Consider the following 27,129-nt stretch of genomic DNA (forward strand, 5'->3'; position numbering starts at 1 on the left):
ATAAAAAAAAAATAAAATCTCTAAATTACAATTGTTCAATTAATAGTTATGAAAATTAAACAAAAATAGTAAAAATTTGTTACCTCCAAATACTAAATCAATATTATATATTTCATTAATGGATAACAAAGAGATGTTAATCTTAATCTAACCACTTAAACCTTGTGATTAGCGAGTATTAATTGAGTTTATCATCCAGGATCACACAAATTATATATATGCAAACAAACCCTTTAATATTATCCGAAGATTAATTTTTTTTTTTTTTCATAACATGAAAGAAGAGTGAAGGAAATTAAGGAACTACGACAATCCATGAACATAGAAGAAACTATAAATATTAATTGAATTTCATGAAATCTTCTCAAAGTTCTGACCTTTAATTTGGAGTCTCCCATGAACATCAACACCAATTGATTTGTTAGAATGGTAGCTGAATTTGGTTCTGCATATTTAGAGGCAAATTGAAGAAAGGAAGCCCTGAAGATGGATCTGGAAACGGGCCGCCACCAACGTCGCCCTGCGACGTTGGTGGCTGCATCGGATCTTGTTCTTGTTCTTGTTCTTGTTCTTGTTCCTCGAGTGGGAGTCTTTCGTATGCTACATTCGCGAACGATGCGACGATGACAGTTACTGGCCCGGCAGCCACCAACTCTCCGACAACATTCCCACCGACGACTTGCCCTTGACCACCCGCTAAATATATAGTCAAACTAGTAGCGCCGGGAGGAGCAGGCGGCGGGAGGAAAGATCCGGTAAGCGATAATATCTCGAACCTCCCTTGTAGGTTTAAGACAGCGCCGGTGCCGGTCGGTTGGCGTAAGTTGAGATTAGTTACCATTCCGTTGGCATTCAAGATGCATATCCCTCGCTGGCGGCGGCGGGCGTAGATAGCGATGCTATCAAAGACATCACAGCCGCTTCCAACTTCAAAAATATGAGCCCTTAGGGTATTGGCGCTTTCCCGGGTAATGATAACCGGGGGCTTGGGTTTGTTTTTGGAGCCAGCTGGACGGCCACGGGGACGGCGAGAGACCGCCATGTCAGTGGCGGCGGGGGCGGCGGAGACAAAATCCAACGGCTGATCTGATTCGTCTTCATGGTGAGATTGAGAATCAGGGTGGTGGTGCGGGTGATGAAGGTTGAAATCATGTCTTTGAAGTTGGTGAATATAGCGATTGCCTAAATCCAAACCAGCCATGGATTGATACACTCAATCTTATTAAAAAAAAAAAAAAAAAAAAAAAAAAAACAACAACAACAAAAAACTATGAAAAATATTAAAAAAGAGGAATTTTTTTTAAAAAAGAATTTAAAAGCACTGAAATGTAGAGAAAAATACTGTTCCCGGTCGGGTTTGTTTAATTCAGGGAACATATATATATAAAACTATAAGAACAACAATGGCTTAATGGAGACCAAGAAGAAGCCAATTAGAGAGAGAAATAGAGCTTTACAGAGAGAGACACACACATTGTAAAAGCTAAGTATATGTCTTATAAAATATTAATTTGTTGAAATTTTGTTGTTATTCTTCCTTTCTTTTTCTTCACACACTAATTATATTATTATTATTATTAAAAAGATTGAATTTTTTTAACCATTGGTTTATCCATGTAAATTAATTAATATTATATAGTTAGACTTTAATTTAGTAACCATCGATGGATCTTAGCTTATCCATGAAGCTAGTACTCTGAATTAGCTCCACCCTTTGACTTAAAAAAATAAATGGTAAATTAATTTTAAAAAAATAAAAAACAAGTACCCAAAAATGTACCTCATAAAATATTTAAAACTTGGGTAATAGCAATGATAAATTACATGGAATAACTATAAAGTTTACTAAATTTCATGAATTTCATGTTACCATAATTAATGTAAAATGAGTATGATTTGGCCTTTTTTTTTTTTCTATAAAATAATTTCATGCTTATATATTTAAAATTGGGTGAAGAAATTAGTTAACCAGGGTTTATGACAAAGTTGACCATAAGTTAGGGTTAGGGTTAGGGTTCAAAGGCTAAAAGAAAAGTGGTAAAACAAATGGGGGCGGAAATGGTGATGTGGACGTCCACTTTTGTCCCATTTATCCGACCCTTGGACGCCCATTTTTTGTTTTACTTTTCAATTTAAAAAAAAAAAAAAAAAAAAAAAAACTTTCAAAATTTGACTCTAACCTAATCGATGAATCCCGCTACCATATAATTCTCAATTCTACGTCATTAAATAGTCCACTTTAACCATAGTTAAATCCAAAGTTTCATATTAATTTAATATAAAGTTAAATTTTGAAGTCAATAATTATTTTCTATCTAATAATTCAAACACAAATTTAATTTTTATTTATTTATTTTATTTTATTTTGTCATTTAATGGCGATGTCTATATTTGAGGGTGTAATCCATTTGTTGAGAATAAGACAAAATTTCAAAATAAATTGTTTATGTGCTCTTTGATGCATCCAACCAATGGGATTTTAAATATAAGTAAAAAAATGTTTAATGAGTATAATTAATTATTTAATTGTGTGCAACTTGGATTAAAACAAATCCAACTAGGGTTTGACCAATCAATATTCATTGCTTTTGCTTCAATTTTGTTTGTATTCATGGAGCTTATCTCCACATCCATTCAATTCCAACAAAATTAACTTAATAAGGACCCTATTAATAACCCTTGATTAAACCCAATTTAACCATTTGATTAATGCATTAATCATCTTTTAATATAAAAAAAAAAAAAAAAAACCTTTTATAATTAATTTTCTACCTTATCCACATTCATTTTTGCAGTGTGTCGTAAAATATTAAAAGGGATTTTCTATTGTAATTAATAATTAAATAATTCATCAATTTTCAAAGATTATTTTTCCACCCAAATATCATAAAATACTATCCATATTTGTAAACAATATTTTATTTTAATTGAATTAAATACTTGTCAAAATATTATATTAGATTGCATTATATATATAAATAATGGAAATATAAATTAGGGTTTTAATGTTAAATTGATGAATGCCATGTGTACAACCTTATTTGTTAGTATTATGTATTTATTTGAAAAATTAAAGGGAATATTAGTAAATTATTAAGTGTAACTTTAATTACATTTTCCCCTCTAATCAAAGACTAATTGGAACCACTAAACAAACTTTGGCACAGATTCTTTTCGGATAAGATTTTGTTTGCAGCAACGAACATTTAAATTATAAAAGTAATTATTAAATAAGCATTGGCTAGGGTTTTGCAACTTGTCAAAATCTAATAATGCCCAAGCTACAAAATATATTGTTTTTTATATAGGTGAAAAAAAAAAACATATACATATCTATGTATCCTCGTACTGAATATTAATTTATAACCCTATGTTTTTTTCTTTTAATTTAAACAAATTATAATAACAAACATTAGAACTTGTAATTTAATTTACATTTATCAATTTAGGAGCATGAGGCATGTAGTGTAATTGGAGCATCTCATTCATTTTATTCCGTTTATTTTTAATTTTTATTTTAATATTTCAATGACATCAGTTGATCCCGTTTCGCTATTATTGTCGCATTCGTTATTTTCCACCTTTCATCACCTACTTTAAGTAGAAAAAGGGTGGTTCTTTTTCGTGCAACCTTTAATAATTTAAGTGAGATGTATACATAATATGAACGCAGAAAGTATAACGAATATACGTTTTTATTATATAAATAATGCAAGTGGGGAGGTAGTGGGTTAAATGAATGGAAATGAATTGTCAAAATTGAAAAGAAAGGAAATTGTTTAGGTTTTGAGCATTGACTCCAAAATTAAATTAAATTAAATTAAATTAAATTAATAATAAAGAGATTAACTTGGCTTTTTTTAAATAATGAACACCACACCAAAGGGTGGAGAGGAAGAAGGTGAGTGACATTCACGTGCAAATCCAGGTCACCACAGCCCTGAGAGTGGCAACCTATGATTGTCGGCCACGAGGTGCCTGTCATTTTCCATTGGGAACCGCTCCGTTTCTCTAATTCTTCTCCTTAAATTCCGGGTGGTCCTCCAAAATCCATTCATTTCCTACTCCCACGCTCTTTTCGAACCGCGTGAGCTTCAAACTCCCAAAAATTTCATCTTTTTTTTTTTTTTTCTTTTTACTTTTTTCAATAAAAATAAATTTCGTTGGTATACTTATCTCCAACCCTAATCATAATATATAGTACTTAATTCGTATGATTCCTATAAATACACGCCATCTAAATATTATTTTATTATCTAATTTATTATATTCAAACGGCATGACATGTGCTATCATTATTTAATTTTATTTATTTATATCTATATATTTTTTTAAAGATCAGACACTTAATTCAGTAACTAATACACATATTTATTTTTAAAAATTTTTAAAGATAAAAGGAATAGTTTCATATAAAATAAAATATGTTATCAGAATAAAATGAATGTCAATTTTTAAGTAAAAAAAAGGAAGAAAAGAAGGAAAAGCAAAATGTCCTTATTCTAAAGAAGCGTATACACCTGACAACAATTGTTCTTGTTTCACTAACAATAAGAATAACAAGAAATTTTTTGTAACACCCGCTCATCGTCAACGCGATTCACAGGAGTTACTATTGGCCTCAATAATAAACTCCGACAACCAATGATAAATTTCAAAAAAAATATTTCCAAAAACATCAAGTAAAACATTTCAAACCAGTGCTATTTAAACTTAAAACAACCGAAGTAGATTCTTGACAGCGAAAGCATAAGTACACAAAACAGACACAGACATGGATTCCCAAATAGTTCCTAGCCCGCTGGTCTCGCCCTCGTCCTCGGTTGGCCTGCATCAACTAAATCTGGAAAGAAAAGTTAAAAATAATTTTGATGAGTAATTAAATTAACCAGTAAGTAGCCAACTTTATCTTTCATGAATTCATAACTAATCTTTACAGGTGTTTTTAAATTTTATTCGTCATTGACTCCTAGTTTCTCTTACTAGGGTCATATGTTCATTAATGAGGTATCTCAGCTACCTCCAGCTTAGCATAGCAAATGTTTTTAAGTTTTATTCGACATTGACTCCTAGCTTCTCTTACTAGGGTCATCTATTCATTAATGAGGTATCTCAGCTACCTCCAGCTAGGTTACTGACTCTCTCTCGATATGCTTATCTAGAATTTTCGGACTCGTATGTAAGACTCGCTCTCGGTCAAATACGGCCCGTCTACTAATTGCTCTGGCGGCCTGTTTATCTCATATACCAACGGTCAGGAGTACTCATGCTCCCTGACTTAGCACACAGCGCGTTGGCCAGGAACTCCGCGGGAATTAGTAGACTATCATACTCATATAAATAAGCCATAGCTCAACAACCAATAAGCATATCTTAGAGTCATAACCTTTCTATTAACATGCATAACATACTCACAGTTACTGCATGTTTTCATACATGTATCATGTTCAACACATAGAACATTCTGACAATCATTTATATCATGCTTACATCACAGGCAAGCAGTCACAATATACAATAAACACTCAATATCATCAAAGCTCATCATAACATATTAAGCTCTTAATCAGGTAAACAACATACTCACATGTTGTAAAACAAGTTAAGAACTAGTTCAAAGGTCGATACGCTACTTACCTGGTTTCGAATCCCTTTCTCTCTTGATTGTACATTTAAGAGGGTATTTCAACACAATTCCTTCCAATTAGACCTATATTTCACCATTTTCAAGGTAAGTATAGGTCAATCTAGGTAGAACAGGTCAAAACAAATCGAATGGGACAAACCGGGAACCCAAAATGATACTTCACGCGCCCTCACATCCTCGGTGTGTCTGTCCCACGCGCCAGGAGCACGCCCAGTCGCACACCCAGTCGCGGCCCTCACGCGCCTGCGTGTAGTGCACGCGCTTCTTCTTCTTCCTTGCGTTTTCTGAAATTTTCCCATCTTTTCTGTTAATACCAACTATATCCGAAGCCATATCCTCCTTCTACGATTCGAATTTCATCCTGATTCCTTCTACAAATTTATAGATCTCCTTATTACGATTCTAACAAGCCCTATTTCATAACTCATTATACAATATGAACCAAGATATCGCGATTTAAAGGTTCGGTGATATGGATTTTTCGTTACCTTTGCGACAACCGCTTAAATCAACTTAGTTCAGAGCTTCAATGGCTGAAAAGCCTTCACAATCGTCTCCCCATCCTCAGGTTTGCACGTTGTCACAACAAACGCCAAAGAACCCTAAGGTTTTGCCGGAAAACACGGATTATAACATTCTCTGTTTTCTGTTTCCCTCTTCCTCTGTTTCTTCGATAATATTTGGTGCTTCCTCGTCGGCCTTGCCAACGCCAACCACCACCACCATCCATAACACTAACACAAAATAAAACCACCCTTCTTCATCCCACACCTCCATCTTCCTCTCTTTTCTTTCTTTTCCCTTCAATCCACCTGTCCATTCTTCCGTTCTCCATGGCAGCAGCTTCAAGCTGCTGCTGTCTTTTTCTTTTTTTTTTTTTTAATTAATTAATTTATTTTTATTTTTATTTAATTTATTTATTTATTATTTTCGGGTTATTACATTTTTTTGACAACAAAAACACTATGATTTTTTGTCTATTATATATATAAAGTCATCGCAAATTACAAAAGTCAACGATGCCGGATAAATTCATATAATTGAGTCACATACCCATTACACCATAATTTCTCTCTCGTCCGAAAATCTAATATTAAGTAATTTCTATTTTTTTAATTGAAAAAAAGATAAAGTTAATAGTGATAGCTTGCGACTGTTTATCTTAGGTTATGTATAACCATTAGAAGACATGCCCGATTGATAATAATTAGCTCATAGTATCTAGTTTGTTTTAGGTTTAGGTCTATAATTATAATTCAAAATGCTATTTAAAGGAAAAAAAAAGTGTATGAATTAAAAAATGTTTTCTGATTGTACTCCGTCTTAGGTTAAGATTGTCGGCTCAATAAATTTTGACGTGTAATTATTTCTAAATATATTAAGGAAGTTATTGGTGGGCTTTTTGTTTCACCAAATAACGGCCCAATTTGTTGGCAGACTGCAGTTTAGATGGGCTTCCATGTTTTCTAATTGGGCCAAGTCATGGGGTTTGATTCGGCCCATAACGAGCAAGTCATGGTTATTGGGCCACAACTTGAGCTGAAACCCATTATAGAGCCTGTTCCAAACGCAGTGTAATTAAGAAATAATGAAACATTAAATTTCTAATTAAACAATTATTTTCTAGATTAATTTTGATTAATCAATGGTGCACGAGTGTTTAAAGTGTTAGGAATCACGACTCTCCACAATGGTATGATATTGTCCACTTTGAGTATAAGCTTTCATTCCTTTGCTTTGAGCTTCCCTCGTACCAATAGAGATAGTATTCCTCGCTTATAAACCGATGAACATTTCTTAAATTAGCCTGCGACTCACACCCAATAATCCTCAACACAAAATAACACCTTTCATACTTTTAAAATAAAATTTCAAACAACCCGAACCAACGGAACTTATGGATGGAACGGAGTGAGAGTGAGAAATGTTGAAAATTTTAAAAGAAATATGGCCCCCATAAAATCATATGATAAGATTTTTTTTGTTCACCTAACATTTAATCGAAATGAATTTTTGTTCATTTCATTTAGCACTTTTAAGTTGTCATTGTCAACCTCCTCCAACCCTTTCCCTTGTTTAAATTTCAACCACATCAATTTTCTTTTCCCTTTTTCCTCGGTCCCCTCTATGTCCAAACTCGAACTAACTCAATAATCCTTCCAACAAAACGAGCCAAACCCACTGTTAGTAGATATATGCTTTGACTAGTTAGATATCACCATCACCATCCGAGAGGGATTTCTACACTCTTACAAGGAATACTTCATTCTCATTTACGATTGATAATTGAATTGTGGGTATTAAATAGGATTGATTTGGGATTAGTAATGAATTGAAAACCTTAGCTGCGAATCCAACTAGAAAACTTAAGGTAGCGTAAGAAGATCTTAGTTATATTGTGGTGGCATTCAACACAAGACGGCAGAAACAAGGGTTGTGTCTTTAAGACAACAAACACTAAGATTGTCATTTGTGTTTGGTTTTTTTCCATTTCAAGATGAACTTTACAATGTGTCTTGAAAGCATGTCAGATTCAGAAATGGATTGATTAAGGAGGCGAAGAAGCCAAAGAACAAAAAAAGGTTTTAAATTTTTGGATGAATTTGGATGTTTGGGGTTAATGGGGTTTTGAAGTTCAAAATTGATCAGAATATTGTCAATTTCTAGCTAAACTCCAAATGCGTTTGCTTAAGAATAATTTGGTGATATCACCGATTTGAGAGCTTCATTTTGTCTCCTTCCCCCCATTCCCCCTTTCATTTTAACTCAATCATACCTATTTTATCTATCCCTTGTCAGTTCATTATAATTGCCCTTCCCTCCATGGCTGCCCACCTTCACCTTCTCTTTCAATACTCTTCTTCTTCTTTCCTTCCTCTTTCTCAAATTACTCGAGACGGGTCGGCTCCGAACAGTTTGAGCCCTATGCAAACGCCGGACGTTGTTGTCGACGACGATGACTCGTGGGAAGTCAGGGCTTTCGCGGAGGACACCGCTGATGTCATGGGAACTACTTGGCCTCCTAGGTCTTACACTTGCACTGTTTGTAGAAGAGAGTTCAGGTCTGCTCAAGCCCTAGGTGGTCATATGAATGTTCACCGTCGCGATCGTGCTCGGCTCCATCAAGCCCCGTCGAACGCAATCAAACCCTTTTCCTCTTCTTCTTCTTCGACCTCGAATTCTTTCATTATCCCAGCTCATGATTTTAATGGTGGAGGGTTGTGTGTTCTCTACCCATTCCCAAACCCTTACAACATTCGCTCACCCTCTTCTCTTTTCTCTATGTCCCATCATTCCTTCAACAACTTCATGCCCTCGACCTCGCCCGCCTCAGCCTTTCCGATTCGTAATCACCGTGCCGGAGCGAGTAGTTTCCCTCAATCGTTGAGTGATGAACAAGCCATGGAAAGTAGCAACCAAGAGGTTGATCTAGAGCTCAGGCTTGGACAAGCTCCTTCAACTCAAACTCTCATGGAAAAGGGACACAAAATCTCTAATTTTGAAGCTGCGTGTCTAAGGAAGAGATCATCAGATTGATCAATTTGTAAGCCAATTTCTTTTCTTTTCTTTTTTTTTTTTATTTTTTTTTATTTTGGGGGTTAAGTTTTTCCTGTTTGGGATTGAAATAAAATTCAAAAAAAAAAAAAAATTAAAGGAGGAGATTTTAATTCTGGAAGAATCTTATTGGGAAGAAAAAGAAAAATTAGGGTTTTGAGGTAAGGGACTGAACAAGAAAGTGTGCAGTGGAATGTCTTTTTCTAGGTTACAGATTTCAAGGTAAAAGTAAGCATCCTGAGCCTACATTTCCGTGGGGATTATTACTTCCATCATCCATGGCTTTTGTTTCTATTATTGTTTTTTTTTTTTTTTTTTTTTTTTTTTTTTATAATCAAAATCATTCAATCAACCAATTAAGAAGCTCATATTTAGGATGAATTTTAGTTTCATGAATTGGGTGTTTCTGTTTTTTGGAATGTGGCCAGAATTTGATCCCTTGTTGTTTTGGTTCTTAAATGAAGGGTTTAAGAACATTATCATCATTCTCTGCATACAGAGGTAAACAGATGAACATCAATTACTTGGAAATGAGGTGTTGCTTAGATATTGGTTTCAAGTTTCATGAATATAGCTCAAACATTAGATTACTTAGTTGAGAATATGCATAGTTGTTTGATGAAACCCTTTTGATAAGAACAACTAACTAAGAGTCTTGTCATCTTAGCCTTATGGTTGTTGTATTTGTGAAAAGATTATTGGATAAGATCGCCACAATCTCGTTGGTTTTGTAATAGCATATTTGAGATGTATTTTGTGAGATCTTACGTCCGTTGGAGAGAGAAACGAAACATTTGTTATAAGAATGTAGAAACCTCTCACTAACAGATACATTTCAAAACTATGAGGTTGACGGTAATACATAATGAGCTTAAGTAGACAATATTTGTCAGCGTTGGGTTTGAGCTGTTACAAATGGTATCAAAGCTAAACACTAAGTAGTGTGTTAGCGAGGACGCTGACTCCCAAGGGGTGGATTGTGAGATCCCATGTCTGTTAGAGATGTAAACCAAACATTTCTTATAAGAATATGAAAACCTCTCCATAACAAACACGTTTTAAAACCGTGATGCCGATGACAATATGTAACGGACTAAAGCTAACAATATATGCTAATGGTGGACATGGGCTAGTATTGGATTGTGAGATTCCACATCGGTTGGAGAGAGAAACGAAACATTTCTTGTAAGAATGTGTAAAACACCGTGGACAATATGGGCTAGCTCATGGATTGTTACACATTTATTGTCTCTCACCCTTAAAGCAATCTGGTGAGTCACATTATAAGGATCCCAAGTTTAGATTAAAGTTGAATGAGATGATGAACATAAGCATGAATGAGCAAGAAAAAAGGAAGAGAGAGACAGAGAAAGTACTAAACATAGCAGAGAAAGGAAGGCATGATAATAGGAAATGGCACACGAGTGGAGGAAAAGAAAGACATAATTGGGGGTAAAAAGAAGAAAGAAAAGAGTGAGGTTTATGCAGAATGTGTTGTGAGAAGTGTCGCTTTTAGAAAATAGAGAGCATACACCACACACCATACACCATCCACCATCCACCATGCACAAGCCGATGAACCGATAAGGAGGAACAAAAAAATGATTACTGATTTTTGGGTAACTTCGGAATTCCCGCTCCCCATGCACTGACCACGACTTAACCTCAAACCCACTTCCCACACGCTTTCCCTTCTCCCTTTCGAATCTTTCTCCCCTCTCTTCCTTTTCTTTTATTAACCCTTTTTTTTTTCCATTAGCATCAGAGCGAGACACCAAATGATGTACAAATATTGATTAGAGAATATGGGTGGGTTTGGGTTGTTACATGATTTCAAACTCAAATAATTTGTATACCCCATTGGCAAGGGGGGAATCACGCAAAAGATCATCCAACACCGAACTTGTCGAGCTCACAAGTCCCACGAAACTCGAACTTATGGAAACGGTTAAAAAGGTTGAAAAAGAGGGAGTGGGGATGGATGGAAGGAAGGAAGTAAATAAAAGAAAGAGAGGGGAAATGTGGGGGTAAAAAAGAGAGGGAGGGGGACCAAAAGGAAAAAGAAAAGGAAAAGGAAGTTGTAATAACATTGAGACAGTGGATAGCAGAGCAGTGGTTTGGTTTGGTTCGGTTCGATTGGGACGGGTTGGGTTGGGTTGGGTTTGGTGTAAGCAGAAAGAAATTAAAAAGGGGTCATAACTCTATTTGGGAAAATGCATTGAATTTTAGGTTTAGGAATTTTCATGGGCTCCATCAAACCTCATCAAACTCAGTACTTTCCCATATCTTTTTTTTAGCCTTTTGTTCAGTGGTCAAGTTATTACCGCATTTATTCCACTGAATTTACCTTTCTTAAAAATTTTATAGTAATAAGAAAAGGGAATAAAAACAAAGGTTTACTGGTTGGTGTACGGTGAAAAATGGGGGAGCAAGTGGTGTGTCGGTTACATATAAAAAAGAGTGGTCCAAAACTTGATTAAAATCATTGCCTTTTCTAAACAATAAAATAAAATATGATCATTTATTTTAACTCATATGAGAAGAGTAAATAAAATATAAGCAGAACTGAAAAGGCCCTCCTCTAACCAAAGCCCACCACTCCAATTTCTCTCGACATTCGTTATGGTCGTGGGCGTACGCATCCGTTCTATGGTCCATTCAGATAGGCCCGCCAGCTCCATGCTCCTACCGCCTCAACCTCCCAACTCCAACGCCCAGCTTCCAACATGTCCCCTCAACCTCCCACCCACCGTTTTAAAAAACGTCTTTCCACACATCACTCAATGTTTCTTTCGATTTCATCATCTTATCCTTGTAAGATTAGCGTCCTAATTCGCATACTGTGAAACCATATGTAATAACTCAACCTTACTATCACTAGATATTATTCGTTTTAGTCCGTTACATTCTGTTATACACATCACAATTTTAAAACTCATAATTTCTATATACTTATACAAAAAAAAAAAAAATTCCTATCTTCTCCAAATAATATAAAATCTCACGTTTATCTTTACGATCTTTTTTATTTATTGCGACAATTTTATAATGTTAGAAAATTTTCAAACAAGGAGAGTGATTGTTAATTTCGGCTGGGAATTCGAGCCCATGGGCTAAACGAGAAGGAAAGGATAAGATTTTTTTTTTTTTTTTTTTTTTTTTAATTTAATTTATTTGTCATGTGAATCACTTTGGGTTAAGAACTTTAGGAGGGAAATTAAAAAAAAAAAAAAAAAAAAAAAAAAAAAAAACTAATTCATTGCTTAAGATATATAAAATTTATTTAATTTTAAATTTTCTCAAAATATTTTGAAACTTTGTTACTTTCCCACTTAAATTTTTTAAGATCGATAAGTTAACCATAATTAATTATAATAGCAAAACATGATTAAATTTTATATGATAGACTTCAATACATGATTATTTTATTTTTATTTTTTTTTATATTTCTCGAGTTTTATTTGTTAAACTTATCAAAATCACATGGTATAATAAAGAATAATTGGATGAACATAGATGCATTGAAAATCGGTACAAAAAGGTTGAATCGTGAATGGTCTTAGGTATGAACATAAATTTTCAAATCCCAAAAAATAAGAGTAAATATGAACAGTAACAATGAACCTTTATTACAAGTATTTTAAAGCGTTTCGATTTGTCACATGTTTCAATATCTTACTTGTCTTCTTCTCATCTTTCTTTTATTCCTTCTTATCTCAACACAAATGAATGACTATACTCTCAAATCAACGCAAGTTTTTTTATTTGTCTTCACGAAACTTCTAAGAGTTCACCCAAAAACTTAACTTTGAAGTTCCTAATGATTGAATCACGAAAAAAAGAAGGTAGATAGTAACTTTCAATTCTTTTAAACATTTTTTAGTTGTCGTATCTCATGATCTCCGTTCATTTATTTAAATGTTACAATGTGTGAGTTTAAACAAAATTGAAAACTATATCGAAACCTCTAGATCTGTAACGTTATATCTTATTTTTGAAGGTCTAGTAACTCTCACCGCCCAACGAACTCCACAAATAATTGAATTAAAAAGGGACCATTTTATGGCACGTTACATTGTCACCATTTTTTTTTCCCTCCTTCCATCCTCACAATAGAATAAGCTAAAGGTTATCACAAATGAAAAAGACAAAAACAGTCGATTTGTAAGATAAAGATTTAAATTAAATAAGGACATTGTATTTGTGGCACGTTTTCCTTTCATTTAAATTTTATCGAAGACTCCAAATCCAAGTTGCTATGTAACTTTACAATCACTATTTGGCTTATGCACACGACGCCCTCTCAACGTGCGATTTTAATTACGTCTCTCACTTTTTATAGTTAAATTACAAATTTAGCTTACTTACCATCATCCATTATCGTTGAGAAATTGAAATAAACTTCATAAATAGCGGGAAAATGGAGAAAGCGAGAAAGAAACACATATAAAAATAGAAACCACTTTTGAGACGAATGTAACTAAACATAAACAAGATGGGTCTCTCGAAAAATATACTTCTCCTTCATTTCTATAATCATATTATCAAATTATAATATTCGTCAATTTTATCATAATTTTTAAATTTTATTTTTCTCTAAATTTAAAATTAAAGCTAGAGGTTGGTTTTATAAAAAATATTCTTAAAAATATAATAATTAGATCTTAAACATAGATAAAAAGGACAAAATAGGAATAATATATATGTTTTTTCGTTTATATATTTGACGAATAAATATTATTAAGATAAACGTTTTAAAACTACGTGGAGTAAGTCAATAATGGAATTGATTTATTTTTTTTAATTTTTAATAAAAATAATCTAATATAGAATATATACTATTTGCTTTATATAATTTCTTCCCGACATTCCTTTCTTCACAATAGGTAAGGACATTTTTCTTTAAATTCCAGCCAAATTAAATTAATTCCAAACATCATATGATTTAGTTCTTATTTTGGTCCTCATTTATTATTATTATTATCGTCTTTTTATAAGAATTTTAAAAAAGTTATTGAGATGTTGTGAAGGAATGAATCTCGTAAAAAAAAAAGATCGTTGGTCGGAATTCTTTAGTCACATGTCAAAATAATAATAATCGGAATTCTCCACAATCATATGATATTGTTAGTTTGAGTATCAGTTCTCATGGCTTTGTTTTAGACTTCTCCAAAAGGTCTCCTACCAATGGAGTTATATTCTTCACTTATAAATTCATGATTATTCCTGAAATGATTATTCCTGAAATGAGTGGATCTAGGACTTCCATGGGAATGGGTATTACCCCACCCTTGTGTTTTTTTAGAAGAAATCGTAGTGGATACGTCTCCTTGTTGGCCTATAAATACTCCAAAAAACGTAACGAATTCTGTGTGCAAATCTTTATTGTTGAACAAGAATCACAGCCATGGGTTCCAATGCATCCGTCAAAGACATTCTGGGTGAGCTCCAGAAGGGAAGCTACATTTCCTTACTCTCCAAACTCATCGGCGAATCCCAGTACGTCCAGAACAACCCACCAGACCTCATTCCCAAAGAGGATTTGGTTGGCGGTCACGTCCGTGAAGTTCTCGATCCATACAGCACTGAAAATGGTGGACCCTTGATCATCAAACAAGTCAGCTACACTCCCGGCCGCGGACATTTGATCATACGCTACCCTGGCTCCGACTCTGCCAAAGTAGTCTCCTTCGTTGGAAGTCACATGGATGTCGTCCCTGCCGATCCCAGCGCTTGGGTATTCACTCTCCTCATGCTCTTTTTCTTCACTTTCCACGCCTCCATTTGTTTTAACTATAACCCATTTGTTTATACATACAGACATTTGACCCTTTCTCGTTGAGTATCTCTGGAGATCAACTTCGTGGCCGTGGGACTACTGACTGCCTCGGACATGTTGCTCTGTTAACTGAACTCCTCAAGAAACTTGCACAAACTAAATTGAAGCTTAAGAACTCTGTTGTTGTTATATTCATTGTGTCTGAAGAGAACAGTTCAATTCAAGGGATTGGAGTAGAACAACTCTGGAAAGATGGGTACTTCAATGATTTAAAAGGAGGACCTCTGTAAGTCATTGCTCTTCTAAGACACTCTTTTTTTATGTATGAGTGGCTCATTATACTTGGGTTCCTTCCTATTTAGATATTGGGTTGATACTGCGGATTCACAACCTTGTATTGGCACTGGTGGTACCATTCCTTGGTTCATTAAAACAATTGGACACCTCTTCCATAGTGGTTTGCCCAATAAGGTAAATTAGCTGATATGATCCAAATCAGGGTTGGATTTTGATTTTGATTTGGATTTAGGTGACCTTTGAGTATGGTGCAGGCTATTAATGCTTTGGAGCTGGCGATGGACGCTTTGAAACCCATTCAGTTGAACTTTTATAAGGATTTCCCTCCTCATCCTAAGGAACAGGAGTATAAATTTGAAACGCCATCCACCATGAAGCCAACCCAATGGAGCTGTAAGTTGTAAATCATCATCGCTTGATTTTGGATACCCATTGGAGTTGTATGATTTATGTTGTTGATTTTAGATCCAGGAGGTGGGCTTAATCAAATTCCAGGAGAATGTAGTCTGGCAGGAGATGTCAGGTTAACTCCATTCTACGAGTAAGTAACCATGCTTCCTTTCTTCTTCTTCTTCTTCTTCTTCTTCTTCTTCTTCTTCTTCTTCTTCTTCTTCTTCTTCTTCTTCTTCTTCTTCTTCTTCTTCTTCTTCTTCTTCAACACTTAACAGATTTAGTGTTGTGTGTTAATGATTCTTCCAGTGTGAAAGATGTGGTGGCGAAGATCTCTGGTTATGTTAACTACATCAATGAACACGTGGAGGATCTTGAATCTAGAGGCCCAGTTTCAAAGTATACTCTGCCGGATGAAGGACTCAGGGGAAAGTGGGTGTTTTTGTGGCTCTGTTTTGGATTAGAAGTGTTTTGAATCGAATGGATCCAATTCAGCTGATAAATTTGTTGTTTGTAGGCTTGAAGTGAGTTATGGTGAGTTGATATCAGGGATTGCATGCGATCTTAATTCTCGTGGGTATAAAGTTTTATATAATGCAACCAAGGAAGTTATAGGAGAAGTCAATCCTTACTCCATTACAGGAAGTCTCCCACTCGTTAAGGATCTTCAGGTACCAACACATATTCCCCATATTCATTCTCTTTTCCTCTGCACCTCCTTTTGTTTCTCATCCTTTTACTATGACACTTCTTGTAGGAGAACGGCTATGATGTTCAGACTATTGGCTATGGTAAGACCGGGAAAGTTCTCTATTTATAATCATTTGTCTATTAAATTGTCAAGTATTCAAATGGTAAGATTTACGTATGCAGGTTTGACGGCAACTTACCATGCAAACGATGAGTATTGCAATTACAGTGACATGGCTAATGGGTACAAGGTGTTTGCCAGCATCATCTCGCAGTTGGAAGAAGATTACTAAGCATTATGAACGCAGTGTTTCGCATAAAGCGAAACTGAACTGAAGAATAATAAATAAATAAATGTGGCCAATGTGATGTGTGTTATTTATGTATGCTTTTCTTGTTGTATTTCGATTATGTATTAAATAAAAGGGCTATAGTAAAGCCTCTTTGCTTATTTTAGTCCGTGTTCAATGTTTGCAACTGTCTCGACCAAGAACATTTAGAAGAGATCGAACAAGAACGAGCGATTGAGTAATTGTCGAAGTTGAACTAGTTGAAAGTTGATCAATTGTAATTTGAATATAGTAAACTAAAAAAAATTGAATAATAAGTTGTAAGGTTAAGGGTAATATTTTAGGGAAAAGCTTAATTAAATGAAAAATATAAACAAATATACAAAGTGTATTACATGAAATATATCGATAATATGGACAAAGACAGAAATTTAAAATCGTATAAATATAAAAGAACTAAATAGAATTAAAAAATTGATAAAAATAGGAAAGAAATAGAAACAAACTTATAAAGCTGCAATTACTTTTTTGATTATTGTAATAACAAATCAGAGTGGCGCAGCGGAAGCGTGGTGGGCCCATAACCCACAGGTCCCAGGATCGAAACCTGGCTCTGATAAAGTGATTTTTTTTTTTTCCTTTTCTTTTTGGGTTTGTTATTACATCTTCGGTTGGGTCAACAATTCTCAGTTCATAGCTGCAGAAGGAAAGATCATTAAATCCCTTCCTAACAATTTTCACTTCTCCGCCAAAATTTTCATTTTCTGCCATTCCATACTACCAATTCCTCAGATCTCGGCCCAACCAGTTCTTCCTCTCTTCCTTACTTTCTTACTTTCTGATTTTTTGCCCAACCCCGTTCTGTTCTCCGCCTTTTTTACTTTTGGTCACGATCCGCTCGATCAGATATGCCGGTGGCTGCATCGGCCATCTATTTCCTCAATCTCCGAGGCGATGTTCTCATTAATCGTCTCTACCGTGACGATGTCGGGTAATTTTAGCTCTTTTTTTTTTTTTTTTTTTTTTTTTCCTTTCTGAGTTTCAATTAGTGTTCTGGATGTTCACCTGAAAAGGTTCGCGACGTGTGTGCTTGTACGGAAACTTTGCCGGATATGTTAGATTGGGGATAATCTGGATTTGATTGTCTATTGGCTGAGTTTACAATGTAGTTGTCGATCGCTGGAAGAGTTGTTAGAACAATAGGAAATGTTGAGGTTCTGTATAATTGAGTTTTAGCTGATTAAACGGAATCATTTAAAAGCGAATTTTAGATGATAGGTTTCCCTGGAAATCCCTCGGTGTGTGTTTGGTTTCAATATCGTAGTCATGGCTGGTACGAGGTTTATCTGCTTCATGGTTTATGATGAATTACATTATAACTTAACGTGGGAAACTCTTCTATCCGTGTTGATTATGTCATTTTGTCGTAGGGTTATTGAGTGAACTCCGTAAATAACCCCTTTTAGAAAAAGTATTATGTGATCCACGTACTGTATGAGATAGAAAGGATCTGTGGTAAGCCAAAATAACTGTTAAAGCTTTTGAAATTATGGTATTCAGTAATAATTTCAAAGATGTTTGGTTATTCTATTGTCTCTAACATCTATAGGAGAATATTGTCGCATGGATGGAATATTGCTTATTTAAGCTTACGGATGCAATTTTTATGCTCTGTTGAATATATGTTTCAATATGTTTTTCTTTTTTTACATTTATAAATTCTCTCAGGGGAAATATGGTGGATGCCTTCCGAACACATATAATGCAAACCAAAGAACTTGGAACTTGTCCTGTGCGGCAGATTGGTGGTTGCTCTTTCTTTTACATGAGAATTAGCAACGTATACATTGTGATTGTTGTTAGCAGCAATGCAAATGTAGCTTGTGCATTCAAGTTTGTTGTTGAGGTACTTAGCATCTTCCTTACGATTTTATGCTTTGGTGAAATATTATTTTCCAGAATATGAACTATTTTTGAGTTTATATTTAGCTGCCTTTTTAAAAATTTATTTAGCGTCCGCTTTTAGAATATAAACTATGAACTCTATTTTGCTCAAGTAGCTAATTTTCAATGAAAACAATTTTAGCCAAATAATGAAGGGAACACACACACACAAATATATATATGTGTGCACGCGCGCGTGTGTATGCGTGTGAGAATGTACAGTTCATTGTCTACACTTGAAGTGTGTTAACCCATTCTTTTTGTAATATGTAGCTCATGCTCATCAATCTAGATTGAATGCCCTTTATTTTTTACTGTCTGGATTAGCTTAGTGACCTCTCATCCCTAAGGCCTTTAGGCTGTGTTTTTCCTTTTTATGTTATTTAACGTGTGTTTCCCATAAAAAGAAAAGAAAAGAAAAAGAAAAAGAAAAAGAAAAAGAAGGAAACATATTATTTTTATGGAACTTATGATGGAGTTTGCTTACAGGCTGTTGCGCTGTTCAAATCTTATTTTGGTGGGGCTTTTGATGAAGATGCAATTCGAAACAATTTTGTTCTTATTTACGAGCTTTTGGATGGTATGTGATGCCTTGATGGTTATTTCCGTTCTTGCTTATTGTGGTTGAAGTGTTTAGCACGAACATTTACTGTCATCCATGCTACTTATATTCTCAAACATCTTGATGAACTAATTCTTGCTATACCTCTTTGTATTCTTACATTTTTCTCAATGAAAACTTAGACGCGTTTCTGTCATGAAATTTGATATCTCCCTTGCAATTGGCAGAAATAATGGATTTTGGTTATCCACAAAACCTCTCGCCTGAAATTCTAAAACTATATATCACTCAAGAAGGAGTTCGCTCACCATTCTCATCCAAGGTTAGCTAATATATACATATTCTCCAACAACCTAGCGGTATAAGCCAGATTTTGAGCATGTTAATGGTGCATAGCTGTAACTTTTCTGTATCTTACAATTTCTTTCTACATCCATCTCACCCTTAATAATTTTCTGTCCATTTGTATTTCTTAAGAGGATTAGTCATACACTATAACATCGTGAAGTTTCTCTCAATCATTAAATCTTTCTCTTCTAGTTAAAGTAAAAATGTTGTTTTAAAGAGGAATAAATGTCTGTTTAAATTTGATGTTTTTTGATGTCTTTTTATTTTCCCTTTTTTGCACCCTATGGTAAAAAAGCCTGCAGATAAACCTGTCCCGAATGCAACTTTACAAGTTACAGGTGCTGTTGGTTGGCGAAGGGAAGGCCTTGTATATAAAAAGAACGAGGTGAATGATGATTCTTTCTTTTTTCCTTGCATGATTAGAGAAACGAACTGAATTCTGAACATTCTCTCTGCAGGTCTTTTTGGATATTGTTGAAAGTGTAAACCTTCTTATGTCTTCAAAAGGTAGATAATGGCTTTCAAAGTTCCTGAGTTATTACATACCTCTTGTGGAACCTTATAAACTGTTGGTGATTATAGGTAGTGTTTTGCGTTGTGATGTAACTGGGAAGATTCTTATGAAGTGCTTTCTTTCTGGAATGCCTGATTTAAAGTTGGGTTTAAATGATAAGATTGGCCTTGAGAAAGAGTCGCAGTTGAAGGCCCGTCCAACTAAAAGGTAATTTTTCATGGAAGACTTGAATGATACTCTACAACCATATGATTTATTGATTTATCTCAGCCGTCTAAGGCTACTTTTTTTTTTATAAAAAAAAAACTAGTTTATTTACTTAGCATCATTAACTCTTTCTGTTTCATCTAAAACAATGTGACAGTGACCAGAATGCTTGTTTGGATTAAGTCTAAAAGAATGACATTTGCATACATCGATTTTTTTGCTGAACATTCTAGTGAGTTTTCTACTCCAAGAGTAGTTTTGAAATATTTATGAAAGATCAATGGTAATACTAAAAAATTTAAAAGAATAAAGGTATTTTTAAAAATAATTTAGTCCATTTTCTTCTTGCTTTCTCTTTTTAATTATTTATTATTCTTTTAAGAGAAAAGACGCTTATACTCTAGATTTGATGTTATTTATTTGATCGTGTATTTGTTGTATACTGGTGAGTCAAGGACAAGGGAAAAGAAAAAAAAACTACTACGCTGTCTTGTGCAATTAATTCTTGCTATTTTCCTGAACTTCTTTAAGGAGCAAAATATAATTACAAGCAGTTGAGTGACTCCACTTTTCTCATTTTTTGAATTGTGGTGGTGAAGAATAATTTGGCTTAGGTCTTTCTTACATGTTTCCAACAGCTGAGAAGCACGCATGGAATATCATAGAATTCAAGAAGGGATTTTGGTTTCACACGCTTCTTTATATTGTGATATTTCATTGGTCTAGAACTGTTACTATATTTTAGAGTTAATGAACCCCCGGTTATAATTTCATTTAAAAAGGTATTCATTTTTTGTTTTATGATTTATTGTGCAGTGGTAAAACAATTGAGCTTGATGATGTTACTTTTCATCAATGTGTAAATTTGACGAGGTTTAACTCAGAGAAGACAGTCAGCTTTGTACCACCCGATGGGGAATTTGAATTGATGAAGTAAGCTTGAATATCTTTATATTTCAATCTGTCTCCTGTGCTGTTTAAGGTTGAGATTCTTAATTGTTCAAGTTTTTTGTTCTTTACTTAGCTTTTCCTTTTAATTTTTTTTGAACATCTAGCTTGCATTATCTTTAGTTATTACCATTATAGAGTATACTATCTTCATTTTTCTGAAGTAGGGAGTTTTTTCACAGTAATGTTTATTGCTTCATCATGTCATGTTCAAGCATGTTATTAGTGTGTAAGTCACTTTGAAGGAATATAGTTCAATTGTTCTAAACGGAGGTGAAAAACTCTTCTACTCCGTCTGTGTCGTCAAGTTGAAGAATTTCCTTGTTGATATCTGGACATCCATTTCTCTTATTATTTGATGTTGAATAGTTTTCCTTGATTGGTTCTCTTTTAGATTTCATACATTTTTGTACTTACTCGAGTGCTTTTGCACTTATTTTATGGTTATTATTATACTTGTTATCAGTATGTGAGTGTGGGAGTTATTAGTTGTGCTCACAAAGAACTCTTAGTGTGCATCTTGTACAAAAAAATTATCCGCCTTTTATATTATCTCCCCTGGAGGGAAGGACAAAGGACCCCATCATATTTAAAGAAGGTTGGTAGGGGAAAAGGATTAATTTTTGTTTGGATGCATACTTAGAGTTTATTCGATTTTCATCTTTATTCTCTCGTACATACAACGAATTTCTTCTCCTATTATCTAATATAATGTTCATATCTTCTTTTGATGCAGATATCGTATTACTGAGGGTGTTAATCTTCCATTTCGAGTACTCCCAACAATTAAGGAGCTTGGTAGGACACGTATGGAAGTTAATGTTAAGGTTTGTGGTTCTCTAAATTTCATTATCTTAATCATACCAAGTTCTATATTTCTTTTTAAGTCCATTCTTAACTGGCCTTCAGGTGAAGAGTGTCTTTGGTGCAAAAATGTTTGCTCTTGGCGTGGTCATTAAAGTTCCTGTTCCAAAACAGACAGCTAAAACTAATTTTCAAGTGACATCGGGTCGAGCCAAGTACAATGCCTCTATTGATTGCATTGTGTGGAAGTGAGTGTGTTCTTTAGCTTTAAATGTGCTCATTGAATTTCTGGTTTTTTCTTCTGTCAAATACCTGTTCAAATCCTTGCACTTCGTAGATAGATATTTGTGCAGTTAATCATCTTTGTGATCCTTGACTATTCTCACGGGACATATTTTGGCCTTAGTTTCATAAGGTGTAATCTCCATTTCACATAGCTTTCCGGAATCATTTTTGTTTTACTTATCACGTGCTTGTTTAGTTGCTTCTTTTCTTTTTCATTATATATTCCATTCATACATGCATACTCTTATATTTGTGCAATTAGGTTGGATTTACATCGTCCTCTTCATATTATCTACAGTTGTTTTCGATAGATCCCAATTGATAGTCTTCAAATCTAGAATTCCACCTCTAAAATTAATTAAGAAACTCTACACTGATATTTTAAGAGCGCTTCCCATTTTCTCACAAAATCTTAATCTTCTTTTGAATGAGTATATTATGTTGAGTCTCATGTTTAATGATTTGCAATTGTGGCTTAACTTTCTAATTGTGTTAACTATAGGATCAGAAAATTTCCTGGACAAACAGAACCAACCATGAGTGCAGAGATTGAGCTGATTTCTACAGTGACGGAAAGGAAACCTTGGACACGGCCACCAATTCAGATGGAGTTTCAGGTTCTCAATGATTTAACCCTAGCATACTATTTTAGAAATGATGCGTAGATGGATTTATTTTCTAAAAATTTGAAAGGCAAAAAAGAAGAAACAACATTCTAAAATATTGTCATCTTAACAGTTTCATATATATATATATATATATATATATATATATATATATAAAAGATTCTAAAACGCTACCACTGGGAGCGGTTTCCCATTTGAAACATGGTTCAGATGTTCCTGTGAATTAGGTTTTTAATTTCTCTTCTCTGTTTCATCATTATGTTGGTGGTGACATATTTATTTATCCTTTTGGGTATCAGGTTCCCATGTTCACCGCATCTGGTTTACGTGTCCGTTTCCTTAAGGTATTTGTTTTTTTTTTTTTCTTTTACTACTCGGTAACAGAGCAGTCCATGCATGTGATGTACGATATGTATATAAATATTCTGCATGATGCAACAATTTTGTGTATGGCATGATAATAGTCGGAAGAATGTTTCTTTTGAGCGGATCTGATAGAATCTTTAAAGGAATACTTGAGGTGGGAGCATTCAAACATTAGACTGGCTTTTTAATTTGTCAGTCTCAATATCACTGGTGGGCATGCTAGACGTAATTTCTCACCATATGTTTATGTGAAATTGAAATTACTAGTGTCTTTTTAGCATTAATGATAATCATATGAATAGGTTTACAGAAAATTAGTTATGTGAGTGATTTTAAGACATGTCTGACCCGAAGTTTGATTACTAGAAAGTTCTCAAGTAATATCTTCCCAAAATGAATCCTTATTCTCAAATTGTTCTTCAGGTGTGGGAGAAGAGTGGTTACAACACAGTTGAATGGGTTCGTTACATAACTAAAGCTGGATCATACGAGATCCGGTGTTAGAATTACAAAGATCTAGCCACGAAGTATAAAGAATGAAAAGAAATTGATTGGATGGACATAGAATGACCAAAACATTCTCGTCGACGCCATCGTTATTCAAGACAATTAAGAGAAGGTTCATGGAGAGAGTGGAGGTGGTTTTTGATGGATAATTGGAGCATGTTAGTTGCTTTTGTTTTTGTTGTCCTACACCTTTGAGCATAGCTATTTGATGTTTATACTGTTAGAGCATATGTAAGCCAAACTTCTATATTCTTTTCTCCCTCCTTTCTGCTTATTTTTTCGTCATTAGAGAAACGAGATCATTCCTTGTGGCTGCCTTTCTGTTGTAATCAAGGCCTTGTAGTGAACACTCTTTGTTGGATGAATTTCTTTGATTGCTGGTTTGTGATCGACGTTGTGAATTTTATGATAATACTTCTTTCAACATAATATTTTGTTACGAGTTGATGTACTGAAATTGGTATTTTTTTTAAAAAATTTTATTTGAAAGAAAAGTCATTCTTGATTGATATATTATGGGGTATTATTTACTAGAACGTTAAAAATGAGATATAATCGACATAGAGATAATTAGTGATAAAATAAAAAATAATAATAGATAAATGATAAATATCTGTTATTGATAGACAACCATAGAGATCTATCGGTGATATAGTGATTGTGTTGTAACTAGAAAAAATATATATATATATATATTTATGAAAAAATATTTAAATAGATTAGTCATTTTATTTTTTAAATTATCATATTTGAAAGCTATTTATTAAAAATTTCGAAAAAGTGGTTTTATTTTTTATTTTTTATTTTTTATTTTATATATATATATTTAAAAAACAACAAAAATTGATATTGGCTTAAGCGCGGTTGCAGTTTACCGCGAGTGCATAAGCAGCTACAAGGAGACGGATAATAAAAAGGAAATCTCCAACGATCCCAGAATTCAGAAACCAGATCATCAAATTCCGCTTTCTTTCTTTCTTTCTCACGCTCTCCATCTCTATCTGTGATTCGATCAGTTCGATCGTTGCAGTGTCTGGAGATGCGGTTCTTGAGGAAGATTGCAGGATTTCTAGGGTTTTCCAAGGATGATGCTCACGACGTCAAGCACGAAGACGAAGAAGTTGAGTCCGGTAATCAGGCTCCCAAACGTGTCCATATGCAGGAAACTGGTCCTCGGAGGGGTTTCAGCGTCCCTGTCCAGGTCGCTGTCAATGTTCCTCAACCCGGCCCTATTCTTGTTCCTTCTAGTTCAGGCGATGGTGGAGTTCAGGTTCGTTCTATAATCTGTTTTGTTATCTTTTAATTTTCGAATGTTTGCTGGATTGTTTGTGTTTTCCTGTGTTTCAGAATAAATTCGGTAATTTTTCTCTACGGTGAGTCTATGGTCAAAGTGAGCGAGATTTTTTTTACACAGTTTCGCCGAAAATCTGTTATCGTCTTTGTTCGAACTAGGTCAATGAGATTTTCAAATTTTCTGCTGCTTCCAATACCACGTCGATTATTGGATTTCCTGGTTTTGTCGGTGGATGCCAATTATATTTTCTTCTGCAAAAGGTTTCGTACTTTTGTATATGTTAGCTCAGGCTATCTGTAGCTCATAACTTCTTTTCGAAATTGCTTTCTTTTGGCATTTATGAAGTTTTTCTGGCAACCTCGTCATAATAAATGCTTGTCAACTGTATTTAATCTTCGCCATTATTTTGTTCAACTAATTCCTCCCTTATAAATGCTTGTCAACTGTAAAAAAAACTTATGATTGTCTTGCCAATGAAGGCGCGGGTGATTGAATATGATAGATCTATGTGTTGTTTCTATGAATACCATGCAGATAAGAGGCAAAAGCAAACAATAGAGGGTAATAGAATTGAACTAGGAAGAGATAAACGTAAGCAAGTAATTTCCGTTTCCGTTTTATTGATTTTGAGTCTCATATGATAGTATCTGTGTTCAAATGGGCTGCATTAAATGTTAAATAGACGCCAAATCCTACACGGACTGTCTACAAGGGCATTGGTGACTAAGAAACCCACTTTCCGTAGAAATTAGAACCTAAAGCCACTTCTAGCTATAAGAAGACTTCTAGTTATACACATCTACGTTCTAACTAAGCTGAAACTGGAATTAGAGAAAACTAAAACCATAGCCAACCAAACTGATTTCCAGAGTAGTTCCTAAAACCGAGAAACCTTTTGATGCAAAATTAAGGTTTAGGCTATTCCTTCTCTATCGACCAAAGTGATTTGCCAATTGAAATCATCACCTTATCCATCTGTATCGTTATATGTTTGCACGGTCCTACATGTCATGTTGTAAGTTGGGTGAGTTCCTCCTCTAAGAATTTGCTAGTACAAGAAGTAGGGTACTGAGGGATATCATCTGAATGAGGCCTCAACTCTGCTTCGTTTGGCTAGTATGGATTGCACTGTTCTCATGATGATCTCCAGTCATTACATGGTTTCTAATATTTGCAAGCTTTCCTTCTTCTTGTAATCATTCATTGGTACAAGGACTTGTTTATGGTGAAAGTGTAGTGATGATTTTTGTCATTTGCAAGGATGCAATGATGACATGTTGCATGTGTGTTAATTTTTGCCATATATTTCCTTTAATCAGGGTTTGACGTGGTATGCCAAACATCTTCGGGTTGATGAAGATGGAGATGTAGCTGAACAGTTCCTCGACGAGGTCTTACCTGAGATGCCAACCAGTACTACTACAGACCATCACAAGCCATATCCACGGTTTCAGATAAACAATAGAAATAGAGTAGCTAAAGTAAAGAACCAGGTTATATTGCAGGAGGGTAAACTCCAACAGTGTATTGAACATCAAGGTAGATTGCTATTGGTATGAAGGGGAAAGACAAAGAAAACCTGAGAAATGATCCCTTCAGCCAATGGTGTTCCAGGTTTAGTTTATTAGTTTATTACACATGGTGGTCATTTCGTGAGGATGATCTACCTCATTTCGTTACAAAAAAAACTTCCCTATTCCCTCGAGAGTACCGAAGGTTGCATCAATTATGTTAAGTGGGCCTTACATTAGAAGCTTTGGTATTAGCACGGTTCTTTCTTAAGTGTTACAATCGAACTGCTGATCATTGAACATATGTTGTGACGCCCAACAGATGGGAGACAAGTAGAACACAGGAATAGGCAGTGACTCCTTCTTCTTCTTCTTCTTCTTCTTCAATTGTGATAGGGTTGCATTTACAGACTCCTCTCTGTATTAGGTGTATAAGTTGAGTGATTGATGTTTTTTAGTATAGTCAGCGAAGATGATTGTGAATCTATGGATGTGATGAAAATAAACTTAAAATGGACAAGAATGTTTTTTTTTTTTTTTTAACATTTAAAGTTAATGATTTGAT

The 27,129-nt window shown here is 34.5% G+C and overlaps 4 protein-coding genes, 1 long non-coding RNA gene and 1 pseudogene across 5 annotated transcripts; 4 read left to right on the top strand and 2 right to left on the bottom strand.

The window, feature by feature from the left end:
- Window positions 1-336: 336 nt before the first annotated feature.
- LOC111796103 (AT-hook motif nuclear-localized protein 23 pseudogene) lies at window positions 337-1,263 on the bottom strand (annotated as a pseudogene).
- Window positions 1,264-4,666: 3,403 nt separating this feature from the next.
- On the bottom strand, window positions 4,667-5,765 carry LOC147792560 (uncharacterized). Its single transcript, XR_015421170.1, has 2 exons — window positions 5,638-5,765; window positions 4,667-4,843 (listed from the first exon to the last, which is right to left on the bottom strand). It is a non-coding gene; the product is annotated as an uncharacterized LOC147792560 (long non-coding RNA).
- Window positions 5,766-8,247: 2,482 nt separating this feature from the next.
- Window positions 8,248-9,925, top strand: LOC111795414 (uncharacterized). The gene has a single exon (XM_087124155.1). It carries the CDS (start codon window positions 8,471-8,473, stop codon window positions 9,182-9,184), a length of 714 nt encoding a protein of 237 aa, XP_086980281.1. The 5' UTR covers window positions 8,248-8,470; the 3' UTR covers window positions 9,185-9,925.
- A 4,664-nt stretch (window positions 9,926-14,589) lies between these two features.
- Window positions 14,590-16,809, top strand: LOC111795411 (acetylornithine deacetylase-like). Its single transcript, XM_023677822.2, has 9 exons — window positions 14,590-14,939; window positions 15,023-15,267; window positions 15,344-15,452; window positions 15,533-15,671; window positions 15,744-15,819; window positions 15,978-16,100; window positions 16,186-16,339; window positions 16,426-16,459; window positions 16,542-16,809. The coding sequence occupies exons 1-9, from the start codon at window positions 14,610-14,612 to the stop codon at window positions 16,649-16,651; spliced, it is 1,320 nt and encodes a 439-aa protein (XP_023533590.2). The 5' UTR covers window positions 14,590-14,609; the 3' UTR covers window positions 16,652-16,809.
- Window positions 16,810-17,313: 504 nt separating this feature from the next.
- Window positions 17,314-24,188, top strand: LOC111795412 (AP-2 complex subunit mu). Its single transcript, XM_087124259.1, has 13 exons — window positions 17,314-17,639; window positions 18,377-18,554; window positions 19,082-19,172; window positions 19,382-19,476; window positions 19,798-19,887; window positions 19,961-20,009; window positions 20,085-20,223; window positions 21,040-21,156; window positions 21,908-21,998; window positions 22,081-22,223; window positions 22,763-22,877; window positions 23,186-23,230; window positions 23,676-24,188. Exons 1-13 carry the CDS (start codon window positions 17,557-17,559, stop codon window positions 23,754-23,756), a joined length of 1,317 nt encoding a protein of 438 aa, XP_086980385.1. The 5' UTR covers window positions 17,314-17,556; the 3' UTR covers window positions 23,757-24,188.
- A 427-nt stretch (window positions 24,189-24,615) lies between these two features.
- Window positions 24,616-27,087, top strand: LOC111795416 (uncharacterized). Its single transcript, XM_023677829.2, has 2 exons — window positions 24,616-25,029; window positions 26,373-27,087. Exons 1-2 carry the CDS (start codon window positions 24,799-24,801, stop codon window positions 26,610-26,612), a joined length of 471 nt encoding a protein of 156 aa, XP_023533597.2. The 5' UTR covers window positions 24,616-24,798; the 3' UTR covers window positions 26,613-27,087.
- Window positions 27,088-27,129: the final 42 nt, after the last annotated feature.

The sequence above is a fragment of the Cucurbita pepo genome, chromosome 5 (assembly GCF_057944985.1).
Source record: "Cucurbita pepo subsp. pepo isolate OVF chromosome 5, ASM5794498v1, whole genome shotgun sequence".
Classification (NCBI taxonomy): domain Eukaryota; kingdom Viridiplantae; phylum Streptophyta; class Magnoliopsida; order Cucurbitales; family Cucurbitaceae; genus Cucurbita; species Cucurbita pepo.